This window comes from Pelecanus crispus, chromosome Z, assembly GCF_030463565.1.
Source record: "Pelecanus crispus isolate bPelCri1 chromosome Z, bPelCri1.pri, whole genome shotgun sequence".
In the NCBI taxonomy this organism is placed as follows: domain Eukaryota; kingdom Metazoa; phylum Chordata; class Aves; order Pelecaniformes; family Pelecanidae; genus Pelecanus; species Pelecanus crispus.
In genome coordinates this window covers 86,756,965-86,784,191 of record NC_134676.1, presented here as the reverse complement: position 1 = coordinate 86,784,191, position 27,227 = coordinate 86,756,965, and the positions used below count along the sequence as shown (strand labels likewise).

General features: G+C 67.7%; 1 protein-coding gene across 1 annotated transcript in view; it reads left to right on the top strand.

Annotated features, from left to right (window-relative positions):
- Window positions 1–25,652, top strand: part of SPTBN2 (spectrin beta, non-erythrocytic 2) — a gene marked incomplete at its 5' end in the record, with an annotated part of 41,441 nt that extends 15,789 nt beyond the window's left edge. The window contains 23 exon segments of the mRNA XM_075727140.1: window positions 875–1,077; window positions 1,157–1,247; window positions 2,000–2,146; window positions 2,224–2,487; window positions 3,270–3,494; window positions 4,330–4,419; window positions 5,346–5,600; window positions 5,680–5,810; window positions 9,209–9,413; window positions 9,502–9,876; window positions 12,356–12,600; window positions 12,694–12,832; window positions 14,794–14,878; window positions 16,840–17,036; window positions 17,150–17,301; window positions 18,575–18,650; window positions 18,784–18,799; window positions 18,802–18,828; window positions 18,831–18,999; window positions 21,804–21,889; window positions 21,892–21,976; window positions 22,066–22,108; window positions 25,425–25,652. Of these exon segments, the coding sequence (XP_075583255.1) occupies window positions 875–1,077; window positions 1,157–1,247; window positions 2,000–2,146; window positions 2,224–2,487; window positions 3,270–3,494; window positions 4,330–4,419; window positions 5,346–5,600; window positions 5,680–5,810; window positions 9,209–9,413; window positions 9,502–9,876; window positions 12,356–12,600; window positions 12,694–12,832; window positions 14,794–14,878; window positions 16,840–17,036; window positions 17,150–17,301; window positions 18,575–18,650; window positions 18,784–18,799; window positions 18,802–18,828; window positions 18,831–18,999; window positions 21,804–21,889; window positions 21,892–21,976; window positions 22,066–22,108; window positions 25,425–25,652 (3,534 nt within the window).
- Window positions 25,653–27,227: the final 1,575 nt, after the last annotated feature.

Genomic DNA, 27,227 nt, shown 5'->3' with positions numbered 1-27,227 from the left:
GGGAACAGGGATGGAGATTGGGATGGGATGGGATGGGGATGGGAACAGGGACAGGATGGGATGGGATGGGATGGGATGGGATGGGATGGGATGGGAACAAGGATGGGATGGGGATGGGATGGGAACAGGGATGGAGATTGGGATGGGATGGGGATGGGAACAGGGACAGGATGGGATGGGATGGGATGGGATGGGATGGGATGGGATGGGATGGGGATGGGATGGGAACAGGGATGGAGATTGGGATGGGATGGGATGGGGATGGGAACAGGGATGGGATGGGATGGGATGGGATGGGATGGGATGGGAACAAGGATGGGATGGGGATGGGATGGGAACAGGGATGGAGATTGGGATGGGATGGGGATGGGAACAGGGACAGGATGGGATGGGATGGGATGGGATGGGATGGGAACAGGGATGGAGATTGGGATGGGATGGGATGGGGATGGGAACAAGGACAGGATGGGATGGGATGGGATGGGATGGGAACAAGGATGGGATGGGGATGGGATGGGAACAGGGATGGAGATTGGGATGGGATGGGATGGGATGGGGTGGGATGGGATGGGATGGGATGGGATGGGAACAAGAATGGGATGGGGATGGGATGGGAACAGGGATGGAGATTGGGATGGGATGGGATGGGGATGGGAACAAGGACAGGATGGGATGGGATGGGATGGGATGGGAACAAGGATGGGATGGGGATGGGATGGGAACAGGGATGGAGATTGGGATGGGATGGGATGGGATGGGGTGGGATGGGGTGGGATGGGATGGGATGGGATGGGATGGGAACAACAATCCTGGGGTGCCGGAGGAGCCGGCGGTGACGCCGGTTCGGGCTTTTCAGGGTTTTTTTTTTGCGTAGGAGTACGCCCTATCGCACACGGAAATGCCCGGCACGCTGCCAGGAGCCGAGGCTTCCGTCAAAAAACACGAGGATTTCATGGCCACCATGGAAGCCAACGGGGAACGCGTCCAGGGGTTGGTGGCCACCGGCCGTAAGCTGGTAGCCGAGGGCAGCCTCCACGCCGACAAGGTGCAGGAGACGGTGGATTCGGTGGAGAGCAGGTGAGGGGACCCCCCCCGGGCGGCCCAGCCCCGGCGCCGGGACCCCCGGCCCAGCCCTCACCCCCCGGCCTGGCCGCAGGCACCGGCGGAACCGGGACACGGCCCAGGAGCTGCTGGGGCGGCTGCGGGATAACTGGGAGCTGCAGCGGTTCCTGCAGGATGGGCAGGAGGTGAGCGCGGGGCTCCGGAGCGGGGCGGTGGGGTGGGAATGGGGTGGGGATGGGGATGGGGTGGGATGGGGTGGGATGGGAACAGGGACAGGATGGGATGGGGATGGAAAAAAGAGATGGGATGGGATGGGATGGGATGGGGATGGGATGGGATGGGGTGGGATGGGATGGGATGGGATGGGATGGGGACAGGGACAGGATGGGATGGGAATGGGATTGGATGGGGTGAGGTGGGATGGGGATGGGATGGGATGGGGATGGGAACAAGGACGGGATGGGGATGGGATGGGATGGGGTGGGATGGGATGGGATGGGATGGGGATGGGATCGAGGACGGGATGGGATGGGATGGGATGGGATGGGATGGGATGGGATGGGGATGGGAACAAGGACGGGATGGGGATGTGATGGGATGGGATGGGATGGGATGGGATGGGATGGGATGGGATGGGAACAAGGACGGGATGGGGATGGGAGGGGATGGGATGGGGATGGGAACAAGGGCGGGATGGGGATGGGATGGGATGGGATGGGATGGGATGGGATGGGATGGGATGGGATGGGATGGGATTGGATGGAAACAAGGACGGGATGGGGATGGGATGGGAACAGGGATGGAGATTGGGATGGGATGGGGATGGGAACAAGGACGGGATGGGATGGGAACAAGGACAGGATGGGGATGGGATGGGAAGAGGGCCGGGATGGATCCGGCACGGCGTGACGGCCCCGGCCCCGCTCTCGGCCGGCAGCTGACGCTCTGGATCAACGAGAAGATGCTGACGGCGCAGGACGTCTCCTACGAGGAGGCCCGCGACCTGCACACCAAGTGGCAGAAGCACCAGGCCTTCGCGGCCGAGCTGGCCGCCAACAAGGGCTGGCTGGAGAAAATGGAGAAGGTGAGGCTGCGGCGAAGCCGGGGACGCCGGAATCCCGCTCCGGCACGGCCCCGCTGACGCCGGCATCCCCGCGGCAGGAGGGCCGGCAGCTGGCATCGGCGAAACCGGAGCTGGAAGCGGTGGTGACGGAGAAGCTGGCGGCTCTGCGGGGGTTATGGGAGGAGCTGGAGTCGACCACGCGGACGAAGGCGCGGCGCCTGTTCGACGCCGATCGCGCCGAGCTGTGCGCCCAGTCCTGCGCGGCGCTGCGGGGCTGGCTGGCTGGCGTGCGCGCCCAGCTGCGCTCCGACGACTACGGCAAGGACCTCACCAGCGTCAACATCCTGCTCAAGAAACAGCAGGTGCAGCCCGGCGCCGGGACGGGGGCTGCGGGGACGGGGTGCAGGGGATGGGGTCCAGGGGGATGGGGTGCAGGGGATGGGGGTGCAGGGGGAGAGGGCGCAGGGGATGGGGTGCAGGGGGAGAGGGCGCAGGGGATGGGGTGCAGGGGATGGGGTGCAGGGGATGGGGGTGCAGGGGATGGGGTGCAGGGGGAGAGGGCGCAGGTGATGGGGTCCAGGGGGATGGGGTGCAGGGGATGGGGTGCAGGGGATGGGGTGCAGGGGGAGAGGGTGCAGGGGATGGGGTCCAGGCGGATGGGGTGCAGGGGATGGGGTGCAGGGGATGGGGGTGCAGGGGATGGGGTGCAGGGGGAGAGGGCGCAGGTGATGGGGTCCAGGGGGATGGGGTGCGGGGGATGGGGTGCAGGGGATGGGGGTGCAGGGGATGGGGTGCAGGGGGAGAGGGCGCAGGGGATGGGGTCCAGGGGGACGGGGTGCAGGGGATGGGGTGCAGGGGATGGGGTGCAGGGGATGGGGTGCAGGGGGAGAGGGTGCAGGGGATGGGGTGCAGGGGATGGGGTGCAGGGGATGGGGGTGCAGGGGATGGGGTGCAGGGGGAGAGGGCGCAGGTGATGGGGTCCAGGGGGACGGGGTGCAGGGGATGGGGTGCAGGGGCTGGGGTGCAGGGGCTGGGGTGCGGGGGCCAGGGGTGCCCAGGGAAGGGTGCCCGGCCCAGCGGGGTGCCCAGGACAGGCCGGGGGTTCCCGGCACGGCGTCGCTCACCCTCCCCGCGCCCCGGGCAGATGCTGGAGAAGCAGACGGCGCTGCGAGAGAAGGAGGTGGAGGCGATCCGGGCGCAGGCGCAGGCCCTCAGCCGGGAGGACGCCAGCGCGGCCGAGGTGCTGGGGCAGGTCCGGGCCGTGGAGGAGCAGTTCCTGGGGCTACGGGAGCCGCTGCGGGAGCGCTGCCGGAAGCTCCTGGCCTCCAAGGAGGAGCACCAGTTCCACCGGCACCTGGAAGACGAGATCGTGAGTGGGTGCCCGGCCACGGGAGGGGGCCCCGGGGATCCTCGGCATCCCTGACCCACACCGTCGCGGACCCCAAACCATCGCGGACCCCAAACCATCACGGACCCCGCACCGTCGCGGACCCCAAACTGTTGTGGACCCCAAGCCGTCACAGACTGCAAACCGTTGTGGATCCCAAACCATTGTGAACCCCAAACCATTGCGAACCCCAAGCTGTCGCGGACCCCAAACCATTGCAGACCCCAAACCGTTGCCAACCCCACACCAACATGGACCCCAAACCATCGTGGACCCCAAACCGTCACAGACCCTAAACCATTGCAGACACCAAACCATCGCAGACCCCAAACCGTTGCCAACCCCACACCATCACGGACCCCAAACCGTCGCGGACCCCAAACCGTTGCAGACCCCAAACCATCGCAGACCCCAAAACATTGCAGACCCCAAACCATCACTGATCCCAAACCACCGCAGATCCCGAGCCATCACGGACCCCGAGCCGTCGCGGACCCCAAACCATCGCGGACCCCAAGCCGTCGTGAACCCCACACCATCGCCAACCCCAACCTGTTGCAGACCCCAAACCGTCGCTGACCCCAAACCATCGCTGACCCCAAACCGTCGCTGACCCCAAACCATCACAGACCCCAAGCCATCACAGACCCCAAACCGTTGCAGACCCCAAACTGTCACAGACCCCAAACCATCGCCCACCCCAAACCGTCACGGACACCAAACCGTCGCGGACCCCACACCATCGCGGACCCCAAACCGTCGCGGACCCCACACCATCGCGGACCCCACACCGTCCCTGACCCCTTGTCTCCCCCAGCTGTGGGTGAAGGAGCGCAGAGCCCTGGCTGTGTCCACCGACCACGGCAAGGACCTGCCCTCCGTCCAGCTCCTCATAAAGAAGAACCAGGTGAGTTGGGGGGGGGGTTGGCAGCTGCTGCTGCCCCTCGAGGGGGTCCGGCTATTCCCCAGGGTTCACCCACCGCTGCCCCTCGAGGGGGTCCGGCCATTCCCCAGGGTTCACTCACTGCCGCCCCTCGAGGGGGTCCGGCCATTCCCCAGGGACACCCACCGCCGCCCCTTGAGGGGGTCCGGGCATTCCTCGGGGGACACCCACCACCGCCCCTCGAGGGGGTCCGGCCATTCCTCGGGGGACACCCACCACCGCCCCTCGAGGGGGTCCGGCCATTCCTCGGGGGACACCCACCACCGCCCCTCGAGGGGGTCCGGGCATTCCTTGGGGGGGGTCCAGGCATTCCCTGGGGGACACCCACCCACCACCGCCCCTCGAGGGGGTCCAGCCATTCCCCGGGGTTCACCCACCGCCGCCCCTCGAGGGGGTCCGGCCATTCCCTGGGGGGGGGTCCAGGCATTCCCTGGGGACACCCACCCACACCCACCCCTCGAGGGGGTCTGGGCATTCCCCGGGGTTCACCCACCGCTGCCCCTCGAGGGGGTCCAGCCATTCCCCGGGGTTCACCCACCACCACCCCTCGAGGGGGTCCGGCCATTCCCCAGGGTTCACCCACCGCCGCCCCTCGAGGGGGTCCGGCCATTCCCTGGGGGGGGTCCGGGCATTCCCTGGGGACACCCACCGAAGGGCTCCGGCCATTCCCGGGGTTCACCCACCGAAGGGGTCCAGCCATTCCCGGGGTTCACCCACCGAAGGGCTCCGGCCATTCCCGGGGACACCCACCGAAGGGCTCCGGCCATTCCCGGGGTTCACCCACCGAAGGGGTCCGGCCATTCCCCGGGGACACCCACCGAAGGGCTCCGGCCATTCCCGGGGTTCACCCGCCCGCTCACCCCACGCATTTCCCCCCTCGGCCACCCCAGACGCTGCAGAAGGAGCTGCAGGGCCACGAGCGGCGGGTGGAGGAGCTGCTGGGGCGACGCGGGGGGCTTTCGGGCCCGGCCGAGCGGGTGCGGGAGCTGCGAGAAGCTTGGCAGGAGCTGCGGCTGCAAGCGGAGCTGCGGCACCAGCGCCTGGAGCGGGCGCACGCCGCTCAGCAGTTCTACTGCGACGCCGCCGAGGCCGAGGCGTGGATGGGCGAGCAGGAGCTGCACATGATGGCCCAGGAGAAGGCCAAGGTGCGGCCCCCCGGGGCGGCGTGGCCCCCCCCTAGCCCCGTGTCCCCCCCACCCTGAGCCTCTGTCACCCCCTCCCCAGGACGAGCTGGGCGCCCAGGCCATGGTCAGCAAGCACTTGGTGCTGGAGCAGGCGCTGCGAGATTACGCTCACGCCGTGCAGCAGCTCTCGGCGCAGAGCCGCGACATGGTGGCCAGCGGGCACCCCGAGAGGTGGGTGACGTCCCCGGGGTCTGCCGGCAGCGGCCCACGGGGGACGGGCGGCCCCTGACACCCCCCGGCCCCGCCGGCGGCGGATCACGGGGACTGCACGGCACCCACCGCCATCTCCCGTCCCCACGTCTGTCACCCCACGAGGACCCTGTGTCCCCACCGCCATCTCCTGTCCCCACGTCCGTCACCCCACAAGGACCCTGTGTCCCCAACGCCATCTCCCGTCCCCACGTCCGTCACCCCACGAGGACCCTGTGTCCCCACCGCCATCTCCCGTCCCCACGTCCGCCATCCCACGAGGACCCTGTGTCCCCACCGCCATCTCCCGTCCCCACGTCCACCATCCCACGAGGACCCTGTGTCCCCACCACCGTCTCCCGTCCCCACGTCCGTCACCCCACGAGGACCCTGTGTCCCCAACGCCATCTCCCGTCCCCACGTCCACCATCCCACGAGGACCCTGTGTCCCCACCGCCATCTCCCGTCCCCACGTCCACCATCCCACGAGGACCCTGTGTCCCCACCGCCATCTCCCACCCCACGTCCACCATCCCACGAGGACCCTGTGTCCCCACAGCCATCTCCCACCCCATGTCCATCACCCCACGAGGACCCTGTGTCCCCACCGCCATCTCCCACCCGACGTCCATCATCCCACGAGGACCCTGTGTCCCCACCGCCATCTCCCATCCCCACGTCCGTCACCCCACGAGGACCCTGTGTCCCCACCGCCATCTCCCGTCCCCACGTCTGTCACCCCACGAGGACCCTGTGTCCCCACCGCCATCTCCCGTCCCCACGTCCATCACCCCACGAGGACCCTGTGTCCCCACCGCCATCTCCCGTCCCCACGTCTGTCACCCCACGAGGACCTTGTGTCCCCACCACCATCTCCCATCCCCACGTCCGTCACCCCACGAGGACCCTGTGTCCCCACCGCCATCTCCCACCCGACGTCCACCATCCCATGAGGACCATGACCCCTGCTGCCACCTGCCACCACACGTGCATTCCACGAGGACCCTGTGTCCCCCACTGCCATCTCCTGTCCCCATGTCCATCACCCCACGAGGACCACGTGTGCCCCACCACCATCTCCCATCCCCATGTCCATTGTCCCACAAGGACTGTGTGTCCCTCACTGCCATCTCCCATCCCCACATCTGTCACCCCACAAGGACCCTGTGTCCCCACCACCATCTCCCACCCCATGTCCATCATCCCACGAGGACCCTGTGTCCCCACTGCCATCTCCCGTCCCCACGTCCGTCACCCCACCAGGACCCTGTGTCCCCACCGCCATCTCCCGTCCCCACGTCCACCATCCCACGAGGACCCTGTGTCCCCACCACCGTCTCCCGTCCCCACGTCCGTCACCCCACGAGGACCCTGTGTCCCCAACGCCATCTCCCGTCCCCACGTCCGTCACCCCACGAGGACCCTGTGTCCCCACCGCCATCTCCCGTCCCCACGTCCACCATCCCACGAGGACCCTGTGTCCCCACCGCCATCTCCCGTCCCCACGTCCGTCACCCCACGAGGACCCTGTGTCCCCACCGCCATCTCCCGTCCCCACGTCCGTCACCCCACGAGGACCCTGTGTCCCCACCGCCATCTCCCACCCCACGTCCACCATCCCACGAGGACCCTGTGTCCCCACAGCCATCTCCCACCCCATGTCCATCACCCCACGAGGACCCTGTGTCCCCCACTGCCATCTCCCGTCCCCACGTCCGTCACCCCACGAGGACCCTGTGTCCCCAACGCCATCTCCCGTCCCCACGTCCGTCACCCCACGAGGACCCTGTGTCCCCACCGCCATCTCCCGTCCCCACGTCTGTCACCCCACGAGGACCCTGTGTCCCCACCGCCATCTCCCGTCCCCACGTCCACCATCCCACGAGGACCCTGTGTCCCCACCGCCATCTCCCATCCCCACGTCCGTCACCCCACGAGGACCCTGTGTCCCCACCGCCATCTCCCGTCCCCACGTCCGTCACCCCACCAGGACCCTGTGTCCCCACCGCCATCTCCCGTCCCCACGTCCACCATCCCACGAGGACCCTGTGTCCCCACCGCCATCTCCCGTCCCCACGTCCACCATCCCACGAGGACCCTGTGTCCCCACCGCCATCTCCCGTCCCCACGTCCACCATCCCACGAGGACCCTGTGTCCCCACCGCCATCTCCCGTCCCCACGTCCACCATCCCACGAGGACCCTGTGTCCCCACCGCCATCTCCCGTCCCCACGTCCACCATCCCACGAGGACCCTGTGTCCCCACCGCCATCTCCTGTCCCCACATCCATCATCCCACGAGGACCCTGTGTCCCCAACGCCATCTCCCGTCCCCACGTCCGTCACCCCACGAGGACCCTGTGTCCCCACCGCCATCTCCCGTCCCCACGTCTGTCACCCCACGAGGACCCTGTGTCCCCACCGCCATCTCCTGTCCCCACGTCCATCATCCCACGAGGACCCTGTGTCCCCACCGCCATCTCCCGTCCCCACGTCTGTCACCCCACGAGGACCCTGTGTCCCCACCGCCATCTCCCACCCCATGTCCATCATCCCACGAGGACCCTGTGTCCCCACCGCCATCTCCTGTCCCCACATCCATCATCCCACGAGGACCCTGTGTCCCCACCACCATCTCCCATCCCCACGTCCGTCACCCAAGAGGACCCTGTGTCCCCACCGCCATCTCCCACCCGACGTCCATCATCCCATGAGGACCATGACCCCTGCTGCCATCTGCCACCACACGTGCATTCCACGAGGACCCTGTGTCCCCACTGCCATCTCCTGTCCCCATGTCCATCACCCCACGAGGACCACGTGTGCCCCACCACCATCTCCCATCCCCATGTCCATTGTCCCACAAGGACTGTGTGTCCCTCACTGCCAGCTCCCATCCCCACATCTGTCACCCCACGAGGACCCTGTGTCCCCACCACCATCTCCCACCCCATGTCCATCATCCCACGAGGACCCTGTGTCCCCACTGCCATCTCCTGTCCCCACATCCATCATCCCACGAGGACCCTGTGTCCCCCACCACCATCTCCCGTCCCCACGTCCGTCACCCCACAAGGACCCTGTGTCCCCACCGCCATCTCCCACCCCATGTCCATCATCCCACGAGGACCCTGTGTCCCCACCGCCATCTCCCATCCCCATGTCCATCATCCCACGAGGACCCTGTGTCCCCACCGCCATCTCCCGTCCCCACGTCCGTCACCCCACGAGGACCCTGTGTCCCCCACTGCCATCTCCCGTCCCCACGTCCGTCACCCCATGAGGACCCTGCATCCCCCACCACCTCCCCCGCCCGCCCACATCGTCCCCCGGCAGCGGGTGCCCGGTGCCGCCGGAGCTGACGGCCGCCGTGCCCGCAGCGAGCGGCTGACGCTGCGCCAGGGCCAGGTGGACAAGCTCTACGCCAGCCTGAAGGACCTGGCCGAGGAGCGCCGGGCCGTGCTGCAGGAGCACCAGCGGCTTTGCCAGCTCAAACGCGACGTGGACGACCTGGAGCAGTGGATCTCGGAGCGGGAGGTGGTGGCCGCTTCCCACGAGCTGGGCCAGGACTACGAGCACGTCACGGTGCGGGGACGGGGCGGGAGGGCGCCGGGGCGTCCCCACGTCCCCTCCTCGCCATCCCCGACACGGCTGGTCCGCTTTCCCCCCGCAGATGCTGCGGGACAAGTTCAGGGAATTCTCGCGGGACACCAGCAGCATCGGGCAGGAGCGGGTGGACGGCGTCAATGGGCTGGCGGACGCGCTGATCGCGGCGGGGCACTCGGAGAACGCCACGGTGGCCGAGTGGAAGGACGGCTTGAACGAGGCCTGGGCCGATCTGCTGGAGCTGATCGACACGCGGTCGCAGATGCTGGCGGCTTCCTACGAGCTGCACCGCTTCTACCACGACGCCCGCGAGACCCTGGGCCAGGTGCAGCACAAGCAGAAGCAGCTGCCGGACGAGGTGGGCCGCGACCTGAACACGGCCGAGGCCATGCAGCGCATGCACACCGCCTACGAGCATGACATCCAGGCCCTGAGCGCCCAGGTGAGCCGGCGCGGCACCGGGAACGGCGCGGCGTGGCGGGGGGGACGGCGGCGCGGTACAGTACGGGATGGCACGGTGTGGCGTGGCGTGAAACGGCACGGCAGGAAGCAGCATGGCACGGTGCAGCACGGCACGGTGCAGCACGGCATGGTGCAGCTCTGCATGGCACAGCACAGTGCAGCACGGCACGGTGCAGCCCTGTGTGGCACGGCACGGTGCAGCATGGCACAGTGCGACATGGCGCAGTGCAGCACGGCACGCTGCAGCACGGCATGCTGCAGCTCTGCGTGGCACAGCACAGGGCAGCACGGCACAGTGCAGCCCTGCGTGGCACGGCCCGGTGCAGCCCTGCGTGGCACGGCACGGTGCAACACGGCACGGTGCAGCACGGCATGGTGCAGCTCTGCATGGCACGGCACGGTGCAACATGGCACGGTACAGCACGGGATGGTGCAGCCCTGCGTGGCACAGCGAGGTGCAGCGTGGCACAGTGTGACATGGCACAGTGCAGCACAGCACGGCACGCTGCAGCACAGCACGGTGCAGCCCTGCGTGGCACGGCATGATGCACCACAGCATGATGCAGCCCTGCATGGCATGGTACGGTGCGGCCCTGCGTGGCACGGCGCAGTGCAGCACAGCACAGTGCAGCTCTGCATGGCATGGTACGGTGCAGCCCTATGTGGCACGGCACAGTGCAGCATGACACGGTGCAGCTCTGCATGGCACGGCACAGGGCAGCACAGCATGATGCAGCCCTGCGTGGCACGGCACGGTGCAGCATGGCACAGTGCAGCCCTGCGTGGCACAGCACGGTGCATCATGGCACATGGCACAGCACGGTGCAGCCCGGTACAGCACAACCCTGCATAGCACAGCAGCATGGTGTGGTGCGGCACAGCGTGGCGCGGTGTGGCACGGCACGGCGCAGCCCTGCGTGGCACGGCGAGGTGCAGCCCGGCACGGTGCAGCCCTGTGCACCACAGCATGGTGCGGCATGGCACGGTGCAGCTCTGCATGGCATAGCACAGCGCGGCACAGCTCTGCGTGGCACAGCACGGTGCAGCATGGCACGGTGCAGCCCTGAGTGGCACGGCACAGTGCAGCATGGCACAGTACCGCTCTGCATGGCACAGCACAGGGCAGCACAGCACGGTGCAGCCCTGAGTGGCACAGCACGGTGCAGCATGGCACGGTGCAGCATGGCACAGTGCAGCCCTGCATGGTGCAGCATGGCACAGCATGGCACGTGGCACAGCATGGTGTAGCCCAGTACAGCACAGCCCTGCATAGCACGGCAGCATGGTGTGGTGCAGCACAGTGTGGCGCGGTGTGGAACGGCCCGGCGCAGCCCTGCGCGGCATAGTGAGGTGCAGCGTGGCACAGTGTGACATGGCGCAGTGCAGCACAGCATGGCACCGTGCAGCACAGCACGGTGCAGCCCTGCATGGCACGGCATGATGCACCACAGCATGGTGCAGCCCTGCATGGCATGGCACGGTGCAGCTCTCCGTGGCACGGTGCAGTGCAGCACGACACGGTGCAGCTCTGCATGGCACAGCACGCTGCAGCACAGCATGATGCAGCCCTGCGTGGCACGGCACGGTGCAGCATGGCACAGTGCAGCCCTACATGGTGCAGCATGGCACAGCATGGCACGTGGCACAGCACAGTGCAGCCCGGTACAGCACAGCCCTGCATAGCACAGCAGCATGGTGTGGTGCGGCACAGCGTGGCGCAGTGTGGAACGGCACGGCGCAGCCCTGCGTGGCACGGCGAGGTGCAGCCCGGCACGGTGCAGCCCTGTGCACCACAGCATGGTGCGGCATGGCACGGTGCAGCTCTGCGTGGCATAGCACAGCGCGGCACAGCTCTGTGTGGCACGGCACGGTGCAGCACGGCACGCTGCAGCTCTGCATGGCACGGCACACTGCAGCACGGCATGGTGCAGCCCTGCGTGGCACGGCACGCTGCAGCACAGCACGCTGCAGCCCTGAGTGGCACGGCACGGTGCAGCACGGCATGCTGCAGCTCTGCATGGCACGGCACGGTGCAGCATGGCACACTGTAGCCCTGTGTGGCATGGCATGGTGCAGCCCGGCACGCTGCAGCTCTGCATGGCACGGCACGCTGCAGCATGGCACACTGTAGCCCTGTGTGGCATGGCACGGTGCAGCCCGGCATGGTGCAGCCCTGTGCGGCACAGCATGGTGCAGCCCAGCACGGTGCAGCCCTGTGTGGCACGGCACGGTGCAGCTCTGCACGGCACAGCATGGTGCAACATAGCACGGTGCAGCCCTGTGCGGCACGGCACGGTGCAGCCCGGCACGGTGCAGCCCTGTGCGGCACGGCACGGTGCAGCACAGCACCACGCGGTGTGGCTCAGTACGGCCCGGCGTGGCACGGCACGGCACCATACGGCGCAGCACGGCACGACGCAGCGCGGCACGGCGCAGCCTCACCTCCTGCGTGCCCGCAGGTGCGCCAAGTGCAGGAGGACGCGGCGCGGCTGGAGAAGGCGTACGCCGGGGAGAAGGCGGCCGACATCCGCCGGCACGAGCAGGCGGTGAGCGAGGCCTGGGCCGAGCTGTGCGGCAGCAGCCAGGGCCGGCGCCGGCTGCTCCTCGACACCGTCGACAAATTCCGCTTCCTGCGGGCGGTGCGGGACCTGCTGCTCTGGATGGACGGCGTCCGCCTGCAGATCGAGGGCCAGGAGCGCCCGCGGTGAGCTGGGATCCGCGGCGGCGGCGGGGTGAGGCGTGCCGGGCCGGCGGCGGCACCGCGGGGACGCTGACCGTGTCCCCGTCCCCGGCGCAGGGACGTGTCCTCGGCCGACCTGGTGATCAAGAATCATCAGAGCATCAAGGCGGAGGTGGAGGCGCGGGCCGACAGCTTCGACGCCTGCGTGGCCATGGGCACCGCGCTGCTCGACAAGGGCCACTACGCTGCCGACAAGGTGCGGCTCTCCCCATGTCCCCACCGTGTCCCCACCGTGTCCCCGTTTTGTCCCCATCCCCATGTTCCCATGTCTGTCCCCATCCCTGTATCCCTGTCCCCATCCCTGTGTCCCCATCCCCGTGTCCCCAGCTCTGCATCCCCATCTCCATGTCCCTGTCCCCACATCTCTGTCCCCGTCCCTGTGTCCCCATCCCCGTGTCCCCATGTCTGTCCCCATCCCTGTATCCCTGTCCCCATCCCTGTGTCCCCATCCCCATGTCCCCATGTCTGTCCCCATCCCTGTATCCCTGTGTCCCCATCCCCGTGTCCCCATGTCTGTCCCCATCCCTGTATCCCTGTCCCCATCCCCGTGTCCCCATGTCTGTCCCCATCCCTGTATCCCTGTCCCCATCCCTGTGTCCCCATCCCCATGTCCCCATGTCTGTCCCCATCCCTGTATCCCTGTGTCCCCATCCCCGTATCCCCATGTCTGTCCCCATCCCTGTATCCCTGTCCCCATCCCTGTGTCCCCATCCCCATGTCCCCATGTCTGTCCCCATCCCTGTATCCCTGTCCCCATCCCCGTATCCCCATGTCTGTCCCCATCCCTGTATCCCTGTCCCCATCCCTGTGTCCCCATCCCCATGTCCCCATGTCTGTCCCCATCCCTGTATCCCTGTGTCCCCATCCCCGTATCCCCATGTCTGTCCCCATCCCTGTATCCCTGTCCCCATCCCTGTGTCCCCATCCCCGTGTCCCCATGTCTGTCCCCATCCCTGTATCCCTGTCCCCATCCCTGTGTCCCCATCTCCACGTCCCCATCTCCCTGTCTCATCTCCATGTCCCTGTCCCCATCCCTGTGTCCCCATCCCCATGTCCCCATGTCTGTCCCCATCCCTGTATCCCTGTCCCCATCCCCGTGTCCCCATGTCTGTCCCCATCCCTGTATCCCTGTCCCCATCCCTGTGTCCCCATCCCCGTGTCCCCATGTCTGTCCCCATCCCTGTATCCCTGTCCCCATCCCTGTGTCCCCATCTCCGCGTCCCCATCTCCCCGTCTCATCTCCATGTCCCTGTCCCCATCCCTGCGTCCCCATCCCCATGTCCCTGTCCTTGTCCCCATCCCTGTATCCCTGTCCCCATCCCCGTGTCCCCATCTCCGTGTCCCCGTCCCATCTCCACGTCCCTGTCCCCATCCCCGTGTCCCCATCCCCGTGTCCCCATCCCCATGTCCCCGTCCCTGTCCTCCTGTCCCCATCCACATCTCCGTACCTCTGTCCCCATGCTTGTGTCCCCATCCCTGTTGTCACCCCGGTGTCCCTATCCACATCTCCGTGTCCCTGTGTCCCTGTCCCTGCATCCCCATCTCTGTCCCCCCATCCCTGTCTCCATGTCTCTGTCCCCATCTCTGTGTCCCCACCCCTGTCCCCATATCTGTCTCTACCCGTGTCCCCATCCCCATGTCCCCATGTCCATCCCTATCCCTCTATCCCTGTCCCCATCCCCATATCTCATTCCCTATCCCTGTGTCCCCATCCCTGTGTCCCCATCCCCATCCCTGTATCCCATCCTCATGTCCCATCCCTGTGTCCCCATCCCCATGTCCCCATGTCCATCCCCATTCCTGTATCGCTGTGTCCCCATCCCCATATCCCCATCCCTCTATCCCTGTCCCCATCCCCGTATCTCAGTCCCCATCCCCATGTCTGTCGCCATCCCTGCATCCCATCCGTGTCCCCATCCCTGTGTCCCCATCCCCATATCTTTGTCTCCACCCCTGTGTCCCCATCCCCATATCTCAGTCCCCATCCCTGTGTCCCCATCCCATCTCCCTGTCCCCACCCCTGTATCCCATCCCCATCCCCATGTTCTCCCTGTCCCCATCCCTGTGTCCCCATCCCCATGTTCTCCCCATCCCCATCCCCATCTCCCATCCCCACACCCCCGGGCCGTTCCGCGCACTCACCCCCTGCACCCCCAGATCTCGGAGAAGCTCTCGCAGCTGCAGGAACGCCGCCGGGACATCGGCGATCGCTGGAAGGAGAAGATGGACTGGCTGCAGATCGGTAAGCGCGGTGTCGGGGGGATCCCTGGGTGGGCTGGGGGGGGCCGGGTCCATCTGGACGCCTGGGTCCACGCGGTGTCCATCCGGACACCTGGGTCCATGTCGCATCTGTCCGGATGCCTGCGTCCACGCGGTGTCCACGCGGTGTCTGTCCAGACACCTGGGTCCATGCTATGTCTGTCCGGATACCTGGATCCACGCCGTGTCCGTCCAGACACCTGGGTCTGTGCCACATCCATCCGGATGCCTGGGTCCATGCCGTGTTCATCCGGATGCCTGGGTCCATGCCACATCCATCCGGATGCCTGGGTCCACACTGTGTCCGTCCGGACACCGGGGTCCATGTCCGGATGCCTGGGTCCACGCTGTGTCTGTCCGGATGCCTGGGTCCGTGCCGTGTCCATCTGGATGCCTGGGTCCACATGGTGTCTGTCCAGATGCCTGGATCCATGCTGTGTCCATCCGGACACCTGGGTCCACGCGGTGTCTGTCCGGACGCCTGGGTCCATGCCATGTCCATCTGGGCATCTGGGTCCATGCAGTGTCCGTCTGGATGCCTGGGTCCATGCTGCGTCCATCTGGATGCCTGGATCCATGCTGCATCTGTCCGGACGCCTGGGTCCATGCCACGTCCGTCTGGATGCCTGGATCCACGCCGTGTCCATCCGGACACCTGGATGTATGCCGTATCTGTCCGGACACCTGGGTCCATGTCGCGTCTGTCCAGACGCCTGGGTCCATGCCGCATCTGTCCGGATGCCTGGGTCCACGCTGTGTCCATCCGGACACCTGGGTCCATGTCGTGTCTGTCCGGACACCTGGATCCATGCCTTATCTGTCTGGATGCCTGGGTCCAAGCGGTGTCCGTCCGGATGCCTGGGTCCACACCGTGTCTGTCCAGACGCCTGGGTCCATGCTGTGTCCATCTGGACACCTGGATCCATGCCATATCTGTCCGGACGCCTAGGTTCATGTTGTGTCCTTCCGGACGCATGGATCCACGCCATGTCCGTCCGGACACCTGGGTCCATACCATGTCCATCCGGATGCCTGGGTCCATGCCGTGTCCAGCTGGACACCTGGGCCCACACCACGTCCATCGGGATGCCTGGGTCCACTCCGTGCCCACCCGGCCACCCGGGTCCACGCCACGTCTGTCCGGATGCCTGGATCCACACTATGTCTGTCCGGATGCCTGGGTCCATGCCGTGTCCATCCGGACACCTGGGTCCATGCCGCGTCCATCCGGACACCTGGGTCCATGCCGCATCTGTCCGGATGCCTGGGTCCATGCCGTGTCCATCCGGATGCCTGGGTCCATGCCGCATCCATCCGGACGCTTGGGTCCATGCCACATCTGTCCGGATGCCTGGGTCCACACGGTGTCCATCTGGACACCTGGATCCGTGTCGCATCTGTCCGGATGCCTGGGTCCATGCCGTGTCCATCTGGACACCCGGATCCATGTCGCATCTGTCCGGATACCTGGGTCCATGCTGTGTCCATCCGGATGCCTGGGTCCATGCCGTGTCCATCCGGACACCCGGATCCATGTCGCATCTGTCTGGATGCCTGGGTCCATGCCGTGTCCATCTGGATGCCTGGGTCCACTCTGTGTCCATCCGGACACCTGGGTCCATGTCGCATCTGTCCGGATGCCTGGGTCCACGCGGTATCCATCCGGATGCCTGGGTCCACGCGGTGTCCATCCGGATGCCTGGGTCCACGCGGTGTCCATCCGGATACCTGGGTCCATGCCATGTCCATCTGGATGCCTGGGTCCACATGGTGTCCATCCGGATGCCTGGGTCCATGTTGCATCTGTCCGGACACCCGGATCCATGTCGCATCTGTCCGGACACCTGGGTCCATGCCGCACCTGTCCGGACACGCGGGTCCGCGCCGTGTGCGTCCGTCCGCCCGGGCCCGCTCCGTGCCCACGCGTCCGCCGTCTCCCCGCAGTGCTGGAGGTGCTGATGTTCGGGCGGGACGCCAGCATGGCGGAGGCCTGGCTTTCCAGCCAGGAGCCCTTGGTCCGCTCGGCCGAGCTGGGGAGCAGCGTGGCCGAAGTGGAGAACCTCATCAAACGCCATCAGGGCTTCCAAAAAGCGGCCGCCGCCTGGGAAGATCGCTTCGCCGCCCTGGAACGCCTCACCACGGTGAGGAGGGGGACGTGGCGGTGGGGGGGGGCACGCCGCCGCCGGCTGAGCCCCGGCGCGCTCGGTGCAGGCGCTGACCCCCCCTCCGTGTCCGTCCCCCCCAACCCTTGCAGCTGGAGGAGAAGGAGCGGCGGCGGCGTGAGGAGGAGGAGGCGAGGAAGAGGAGGCTGCCCACGCCCCCCCCGGCGCAGCCTGAGGCCGGGGGGGCCCCCACGTCAGTGCCCCCCAACGCCCCGAATGGGGTGGGGACCGAGGAGCCGCAGCGGTGAGGGACGGGGCACGGGTTGGGGGGACGCGGGGGTCCCCCATGTTGGGGACGTTGGGGTCTGGGAGGGTTGGGGGGAACATTCAGGTCCAGAGGGGTTGGGGGGGGGGAACATGGGGGTCTGGGGGGGCTTGGGAGGGTGGGGGCCATGGGGGGGGATATGGGGGGTAGGGGGTGCTGGCAGGAGACCCTGGGTACATTGGGGAGCGGGGGTAAGGGGGGCTATGGGGGTCCTGGGGGGGGGGATGTGGGAATTGGGGGGGGGTCGGGGGGGTATTGGGGGCTTGGAGGGAAGGGGGGGCACAGGAGATGGGGGGGCACAGGAGACATGAAGGGGGCACAGGAGACTTGGGGGGCACAGGAGACATGGGGGGCACAGGAGACTTTGGGGGCACAGGAGATGCGGGGGGGCACAGGAGACATGAGGGGGGCACAGGAGACATGGGGGGCACAGGAGATGCGGGGGGGCACAGGAGACATGAGGGGGGCACGGGAGACGCGGGGGGGCAGAGGAGACATGGGGGGAACAGGAGATGCGGGGGGCACAGGAGACATGAGGGGTCACAGGAGACATGAGGGGTCACAGGAGACATGGGGGGCACAGGAGATGTGGGGGGGGCACAGGAGATGCAGGGGGGGCACAGGAGACGCAGGGGGCACAGGAGATGTGGGGGGCACAGGAGACGCGGGGGGGCACAGGAGATGCGGGGGGGGCACAGGAGATGCGGGGGGGGCACAGGAGAGGTGGGGGGGCACAGGAGACGTGGGGGGCACAGGAGATGTGGGGGGGCAGAGGAGATGCGGGGGGGCACAGGAGACATGAGGGGGGCACAGGAGACACGGGGGGGCACAGGAGACACGGGGGGGGCACAGGAGACACGGGGGGGGCACAGGAGACTTGGGGGACAGAGGGGACACGGGGGGACACAGGAGATGCGGGGGGAGACACAGGAGACTTGGGGGGCAGAGGGGACTTGGGGGGCACAGGAGACACAGGGAGACACAGGAGACTTGGGGGGCAGAGGAGACTTGGGGGGCAGAGGAGATGCGGGGGGCACAGGAGACACGGGGGGGGCAGAGGAGATGTGGGGGGCAGAGGGGACTTGGGGGGCAGAGGGGACCTTGGGGGGCAGAGGAGACACGTGCAAGTGCTGAGGGGACGGAGGGGACGTGGGGGGCCTGGGGAAAGAGGGGCCACGGGGGGAGGGCGCCGGGAGGGTCCCGGGGTGATGGGGGGGTCCCCAGCCCTCGCCCACCCCCGTGCCCCCCCCAGGGCCCCGGCCCTGCCGAGCCACCAGCCGGAGCCGCCGGCCGTCAACGGGATCGGCCCCGACAGCGCCGCGCCCCAGGTAACCCCCCCCCCCCCCCCCCCCAAAATGCCAGGACCCCCGTGCCGGGGCGGGGGACAGACCCCCGGCCGCCTCTGTGTGCCCCCCCACCGCCCCGGAGGGGACCCACACCCCCCTGTGTCCCCCCCCACAGGTGCCGGCGGGGCCGGGCTGAGCAATGGGGCGCGGGAGCGGGGTCCCAGCCCGGGGGGTCTCCCCGGGGCGGCCGGGGGGGTGCGGCCGGGTCGCGCCCCCGACCTAGCCCTGCGGCCACGCTGCCGCCCCGCGCCCCCCCGCCCCCCGAGAGCCTGGAGGGTGGGCTCTGCCGCAAGCACGAGATGGAGGCCCAGGGCAAGAAGGCTCCCAACAGGTGAGGCCACGCCCCCCCGGACACGCCCACGCAGGCCACACCCCCTCAGACACCCCTGGGCACGCCCACACAGCCACACCCCCCTGGACACGCCCACACAGCCACCCCCCCAGACACACCCACACAGTTCACACCCCCCCCGGACACACCCACACAGGCCACACCCCCTCTGACACCCCGGCCACGCCCACACAGCCACACCCCCTGGACACACCCACACAGGCCACGCCCCCCGCCGGACACACCCACCCAGGCCACACCCCCTCGGACACGCCCACAGAAGCCACACCCTCTTGGACACGCCTACACAGGCCACACCCCTCTTGAACACACCCCCACACGGGACACGCCCACACAGGACACACCCGTCTTGGACACAACCAATCAGGCCACACCCAATCAGGCCACACCCCCCTGGACACGCCCTCACAGGCCACACCCCTCTCGGACACACCCAATCAGGCCACACACACCCTGGACAACGCCCACACGGGCCACACCCCTCTGACACACCCACACAGGCCACACCCCTCTCGGACACACCCCAATCGGGCCACACCCCATCAGGCCACACCCCCTCGGGCACACCCACACAGGCCACACCCCCTGCGTGTGGCCACGTGCGCCACCACCCTGACCCCGCCCCACAGGGACACACCCCTTCCCAGGCCACGCCCCCTTGGCCACACTCCCATGGCCACGCCCCCTTGGCCACACCCTCCTTTGGCCACGCCCCTCCCTTACATGGGCACGGCCCGCCCCCCCCCCCCCCCCCCCGGGTCTGGGCCCCCCATGGTGCCATGGCCCCCCCCCGAGCTGTGCCCCCCCCAGGCTCTGTCCCCCCCGTGGTGCCGTGTCCCCCCCTTACGCCCCGTGCCCCCCCTTCTGCCCCGTGTCCCCCCCAGCAGCTCCGTGTCCCCCCCTTACACCCCGTGTCCCCCCCTACACCCCATGTCCCCCCCCCAGCAGCTCCGTGTCCCCCCCTTACACCCCGTGTCCCCCCTACACCCCATGTCCCCCCCAGCAGCTCCGTGTCCCCCCCCTTACACCCCGTGTCCCCCCCTACACCCCATGTCCCCCCCAGCAGCTCCGTGGTCCCCCCCTTACACCCCGTGTCCCCCCCTACACCCCATGTCCCCCCCAGCAGCTCCGTGTCCCCCCCTTACACCCGTGTCCCCCCCTACACCCCATGTCCCCCCCCAGCAGCTCCGTGTCCCCCCCTTACACCCCGTGTCCCCCCCTACACCCCATGTCCCCCCCAGCAGCTCCGGTCCCCCCCTTACACCCCGTGTCCCCCCCTACACCCCATGTCCCCCCCAGCAGCTCCGTGTCCCCCCCTTACACCCCGTGTCCCCCCCTACACCCCATGTCCCCCCCAGCAGCTCCGTGTCCCCCCCTTACACCCTGTGTCCCCCCCTACACCCCATGTCCCCCCCCAGCAGCTCCGTGTCCCCCCAGCAGCCCTGTGTCCCCCCCATCCCGCCCCACATACCCCCCCTTACGCCCCATGTCCCCCTGTGATGCCGCGTGCCCCCCCTTATGCCCTGTGTCCCCCCCCAGCAGCCCCGTGTCCCCCCTTACGCCCTGTGCCCCCCCAGCAGTCCCGTGTCCCCCCCCTTACGCCCCATGTCCCCCCCAGCAGCTCCATGTCCCCCCCATTATGCCCCGTGTCCCCCCCATATGCCCCACATCCCCCCCAGCAGACCCGTGTCCCCCCCAGCAGCTCTGTGTCCCCCCCAGCAGCTCCGTGTCCCCCCCTTACACCCCACGTCCCCCCCAGCAGCTCCATGTCCCCCCATCCCGCCCCACGTCCCCCCGTGACACTGCGTGCCCCCCAGCAGCTCCGTGTCCCCCCCTTACACCCCATGTCCCCCCCCCAGCAGCTCCGTGTCCCCCCATTACACCCCCCGTCCCCCCATCCCACCCCACTTCCCCCTCCGTGACGCGGCATGCCCCCCAGCAGCCCCGTGTCCCCCATTACGCCCCCCGTCCCCCCCAGCAGCTCCGTGTCCCCCCCATTACGCCCCGTGTCCCCCCATCCCACCCCACGTCCCCCCCAGCAGCTCCGTGTCCCCCCCTTACACCCCATGTCCCCCCCCAGCAGCTCCGTGTCCCCCCATTACACCCCCCGTCCCCCCATCCCGCCCCACGTCCCCCTCCGTGACGCGGCATGCCCCCCAGCAGCCCCGTGTCCCCCCATTACGCCCCCCGTCCCCCCATCCCGCCCACGTCCCCCCCAGCAGCTCCGTGTCCCCCCATTACGCCCCGTGTCCCCCCATCCCGCCCCACGTCCCCCCCATTACGCCCCGTGTCCCCCCATCCCGCCCCACGTCCCCCCCCCCGGGACGCGGCGTGCTCCCCCGTGATGCAGCGTGCCCCCCAGCAGCCCCGTGTCCCCCCATTACGCCCCCCGTCCCCCCATCCCGCCCCACGTCCCCCCCATTACGCCCCGTGTCCCCCCATCCCGCCCCACGTCCCCCCCCAGGACGCGGCATGCTCCCCCGTGATGCAGCGTGCCCCCCAGCAGCCCCGTGTCCCCCCATTACGCCCCCCGTCCCCCCATCCCGCCCCACGTCCCCCCAGCAGCTCCGTGTCCCCCCCATTACGCCCCGTGTCCCCCCATCCCGCCCCACGTCCCCCCCCCGGGACGCGGCGTGCTCCCCCGTGATGCAGCGTGCCCCCCAGCAGCCCCGTGTCCCCCCATTACGCCCCCCGTCCCCCCATCCCGCCCCACGTCCCCCCCAGCAGCCCCGTGTCCCCCCATCCCGCCCCACGTGCCCCCCGTGACGCGGCGTGCCCCCCAGGTCGTGGCAGAGCGTGTACTGCGTGCTGCGGGGCGCCAGCCTGGGCTTCTACAAGGACGCCAAGAGCGCGGGGGCCGGGGCGGCCTACCCGGCGAGCCCCCCGCCAGCCTGCGCGGCGCCCGCTGCCACCCCGCCCTCCACTACAAGAAGCGCAAGCACGTCTTCAAGCTGGGGTAGGGATGCCCTGGCGGGGACACGCGGGGCACACGCGTGTGCGGGGGCTCAGCCCTGAACCCTCTGTCCTGTTCTCCCCCCCCCCCAGGCTGAGTGACGGCAAGGAGTATCTCTTCCAGGCCAAGGACGAGGTGAGGGGCTGCGCCGGGACGGCTGCGAGACACGCGTGCACATGCAGACACGCGTGGGGGCACCAGTGTACACACAGACACACGTGGGGAGGCGTGGGGGCACCAGTGCACATACAGACACACGTGGGCAGGCGTGGGAACAGGAGTGCACACACAGACAACGCATGGGGAGGTGTGGGGGCACCAGTGTACACGCAGACACGCGTGGAGAGGCATGGGAGCACCAGTGTACACGCAGACACACATGGAGAGGCATGGGAGCACCAGTGTACACGCAGACACGTGGGGAGGTGTGGGAGCACCAGTGCGTGTGCAGACACGCGTGGGCAGGCGTGGGAACAGGAGTGCACACACAGACACGCATGGGAGGTGTGGGGGCACCAGTGTACACGCAGACACGCGTGGAGAGGCATGGGAGCACCAGTGTACACGCAGACACACATGGAGAGGCATGGGAGCACCAGTGTACACGCAGACACGTGGGGAGGTGTGGGAGCACCAGTGCGTGTGCAGACACGCGTGGGCAGGCGTGGGAACAGGAGTGCACACACAGACACGCATGGGGAGGTGTGGGGGCACCAGTGTACACGCAGACACGCGTGGAGAGGCATGGGAGCACCAGTGTACACGCAGACACGCATGGAGAGGCATGGGAGCACCAGTGTACACGCAGACACGTGGGGAGGTGTGGGAGCACCAGTGCGTGTGCAGACACACGTGGGCAGGCGTGGGAACAGGAGTGCACACACAGACACGCATGGGAGGTGTGGGGGCACCAGTGTACACGCAGACACGCGTGGGGAGGCGTGGGGGCACCAGTGTACACGCAGACACACGTGGAGAGGCGTGGGACAGGAGTGCACACACAGACACGCGTGGGTGGGTGTGGGCGCGCCACTGCATGTGCAGACATGCGTGGGGAGGCATGGGAGCACCAGTGCATGTGCAGACACATGTGGGGAGGCGTGGGAACAGGAGTGCACACACAGACACGCATGGGGAGGTGTGGGGGCACCAGTGTACACGCAGACACGCGTGGGAGGCGTGGGGGCACCAGTGTACACACAGACACACGTGGGGAGGCGTGGGGGGCACCAGTGCACATGCAGACACGCGTGGGCAGGCGTGGGAACAGGAGTGCACACACAGACACCGCGTGGGTGGGTGTGGGAGCGCCACTGCATGTGCAGACATGCGTGGGGAGGCATGGGAGCACCAGTGCATGTGCAGACACATGTGGGGAGGCGTGGGAACAGGAGTGCACACACAGACACGCATGGGGAGGTGTGGGGGCACCAGTGTACACGCAGACACGCGTGGAGAGGTGTGGGAGCACCAGTGTACACGCAGACACATGTGGGGAGGTGTGGGGGCACCAGTGCGTGTGCAGACACGTGGGGAGGTGTGGGAGCACCAGTGTACACACAGACACGCGTGGGGAGGCGTGGGGGCACCAGTGCGTGTGCAGACACGTGGGGAGGCGTGGGGGCACCAGTGCACACACAGACATGCGTGGGGAGGCGTGGGGGCACCAGTGCACATGCAGACACGCGTGGGCAGGCGTGGGGGCACCAGTGTACACGCAGTCATGTGTGGGGAGGCGTGGGGGCACCAGTGTACACGCAGTCATGTGTGGGGAGGCGTGGGGGCACCAGTGTACACGCAGACACGCATGGGGAGGTGTGGGAACACCAGTGCACGCGCAGACACATGTGGGGAGGCATGGGAAGCACCAGTGCATGTGCAGACACGCATGGGCAGGCATGGGAACCCAGTGCGTGTGCAGACACGCGTGGGGAGGCGTGGGAACAGGAGTGCACGTGCAGACACGCGTGGGCAGCCAGGGATACACACCCTTACATGTGCAGCCATGCGTGTAACAGCCGTGCAAACACCCCATGTGTGCCATGTGGCCATGCAGCACGCCCTCACACGCCCTCGCCCACCTTCTCACACCCTTGCACGCCCTCGCACGCCTTCTCACGCCCTCACACGCCTTCTCATGCCCTTGCACGCCCTCGCACGCCTTCACACCCTTGCATGCCTTCTCATGCCCTCGCACGCCCTCGCACGCCCTCGCACGCCCTCGCACGCCCTCGCACACCTTCTCACACTCTCGCCTGCCTGCTCACGCCCTCGCACACCTTCTCACACCCTCGCACGCCTTCTCATGCCCTCGCATGCCCTCGCACGCCTTCTCACACTCTCACCTGCCTGCTCACGCCCTCACCACGCCCTCGCACGCCTTCTCACGCCCTCGCACGCCTTCTCATGCCCTCGCACGCCTTCTCACACCCTTGCCCGCCTTCTCTCGCCCTCGCACACCTTCTCACGCCCTCGCCCGCCTTCTCACGCCCTCGCACACCTTCTCACGCCCTTGCACACCTTCTCACGCCCTCACCCACTTCTCACGCCCTCGCACACCTTCTCACGCCCTCGCCACCTTCTCACGCCCTCGCACACCTTCTCACACCCTCGCACGCCTTCTCATGCCCTCGCACACCCTCGCACACCTTCTCACACTCTCACCTGCCTGCTCACGCCCTCACACGCCCTCGCACGCCTTCTCACACCCTCGCACGCCTTCTCACGCCCTCGCCCACCTTCTCATGCCCTCGCCGCCTTCTCTCGCCCTCGCACACCTTCTCACGCCCTTGCACACCTTCTCACGCCCTCACCCACTTCTCACGCCCTCGCACACCTTCTCACGCCCTCGCCGCCTTCTCACGCCCTCACACACCTTCTCACGCCCTCGCCCGCCTTCTCACGCCCTCACACACCCTTGCCCGCCCTCGCACACCTTCTCACGCCCTCACCCACTTCTCACGCCCTCGCACACCTTCTCACGCCCTCACCCGCCTTCTCACGCCCTCACACACCCTCGCCCGCCCTCACACGCCTTCTCACGCCCTCGCACACCTTCTCACGCCCTTGCACACCTTCTCATACCCCTGCACACCCTTGCTCACCTTCTCACGCCCTCACACACCCTCGCCCGCCCTCGCACGCCTTCTCACGCCCTCGCACACCTTCTCATACCCCTGCACACCCTTGCTCACCTTCTCACGCCCTCACACACCCTTGCCCGCCCTCGCACGCCTTCTCACGCCCCTCGCACACCTCACGCCCTCTCCCACCTTCTCATACCCCTGCACGCCCTCGCCCACCTTCTCATGCCCTTGCACACCCTCACCCGCCCTCGCCACCTTCTCACGCCCTCGCCCACCTTCTCACGCCCTCGCCCGCCTTCTCACGCCCTCGCCCACCCTCGCCCGCGCTCTCCCGCCCGCTGAGGCCGGTGCCGCCCTCCCCGCAGGCGGAGATGAGCTCCTGGCTGCGGGTGATCCAGGCAGCGGCCGCCCTGGCGCCGGCGGGGCCGCGGGAGGGCCCGGGGGGGCCGGCGGCGGGCGGGAAGGGGGTGACGAGGGCCATGAGCATGCCCCCCGCCCCGCCGCCCGCCGAGGGCCCCGCCGGCCCCCGCGCCCGCGAGGGGAAGGAGAAGGAGCGGGAGAAACGCTTCAGCTTCTTCAAGAAGAATAAGTAGAGCCGGGGCAGGACGGACGGCCGCGCCCCGGGATACGGAGGGGGGACCCCGGGATGTGGGGGGGGCCCTGGCGGAGCCGATGGAGGGACGCGGCGGGGGGCAGGGCGGGGGGCCCGGCGGCCCCCCCCCCCCAGTGCCTTCCCGCCCTGGGGTCCCCCCGCGTCCCGGTGATGTCCCCGCACAGCCCCAACCCCCCAATAAAGCGACTGTAGAGAGCGGGTGGGACCTGGCTGCGCCGGCCGGCGGGGGGAGCGGGGCGGGAATGGGGGGGTGGGGTGGGGTGGGGTGGGGTGGGGTGGGACAGGATTGGGGTAGGGATGGAGATTGGGATGGGATGGGATGGGATGGGATGGGATGGGAAAAGAGATGAGATGGGAACAGGGACAGGATGGGGATGGGATGGGATGAGGATGGGCATGGGGACAGGATGGGATAGGGTGGGATGGGGATAGGGATGGAGATTGGGATGGGATAGGATGAGGATGGGGATGGAGATTGGGATGGGGTGGGATGGGATGGGGTAGGATGGGGATGGGAGAAGGGATGGGGATGGGATGGGATGAGGATGGGATAGGAACAGGGATGGGATGGGATGGGATGGGATGGGATGGGATGGGATGGGAACAGGGACTGGATTGGGATGGGATAGGGATGGGATAGGAAAAGGGATGGGATGAGATGAGATGGGATGGAATGGGATGGGATGGGAGAAGGGATTGGGAGGGGGATGGGATGAGGGTAGGGATGGAGATTGGGATGGGATGGGGATAGGGATGGGATGGGATGGGATGGGGACAGAGGTGAAGATGGGGATGGGAGAACGGATGGGGATGGGATGGTGATGGGATACAAACAGGGATGGGATAGAAACAGGGATGGGTTGGGATGGGATGGGGATAGGGATGGAGACTGGGATGGGGATGGGAGAAGGGATGGGGATTGGGATGGGATGGAATAGGAACAGGGACAGGATGGAATAGGGATGGGGATGGGATGCAGATGGAGATTGGGATGAGATGGGGATGGGAATGGGATGGGGTGGGGATGGGGTGGTGAAGCACAGGCACAGGTTGCCCAGAGAGGTTCTATGGGATGGGAATGGGAATGGGAATAGGAATAGGATGGGGATGGGATGAGAACAGGGACAGGATGGGATGGGGACAGGGATGGGAATGGGATGGAGATGGGATGGGATTGGGTGGGATGGGGATGGGATGGGAACAGGGACAGGATGGGATGGGGACAGGGATGGGAATGGGATGAAGATGGGATAGGATGGGATGGGATGGGATGGGATGGGATGGGATGGGATGGGATGGATTGGGGGAGATGGGGATGGGATGGAGCCAGGGACAGGATGGGATGGGATGAAGGTGGGATGGGATGGGATGGATTGGGTGAGATGGGGATGGGATGGAGCCAGGGACAGGATGGGATGGGATGAAGGTGGGATGGGATGGGATGGGATGGGATGGGATGGGATGGGATGGGATGGGATGGGATGGGAAGGGGTGGATTGGGTGAGATGGGGATGGGATGGAGCCAGGGATGGGATGGGATGGGATGGGATGGGAT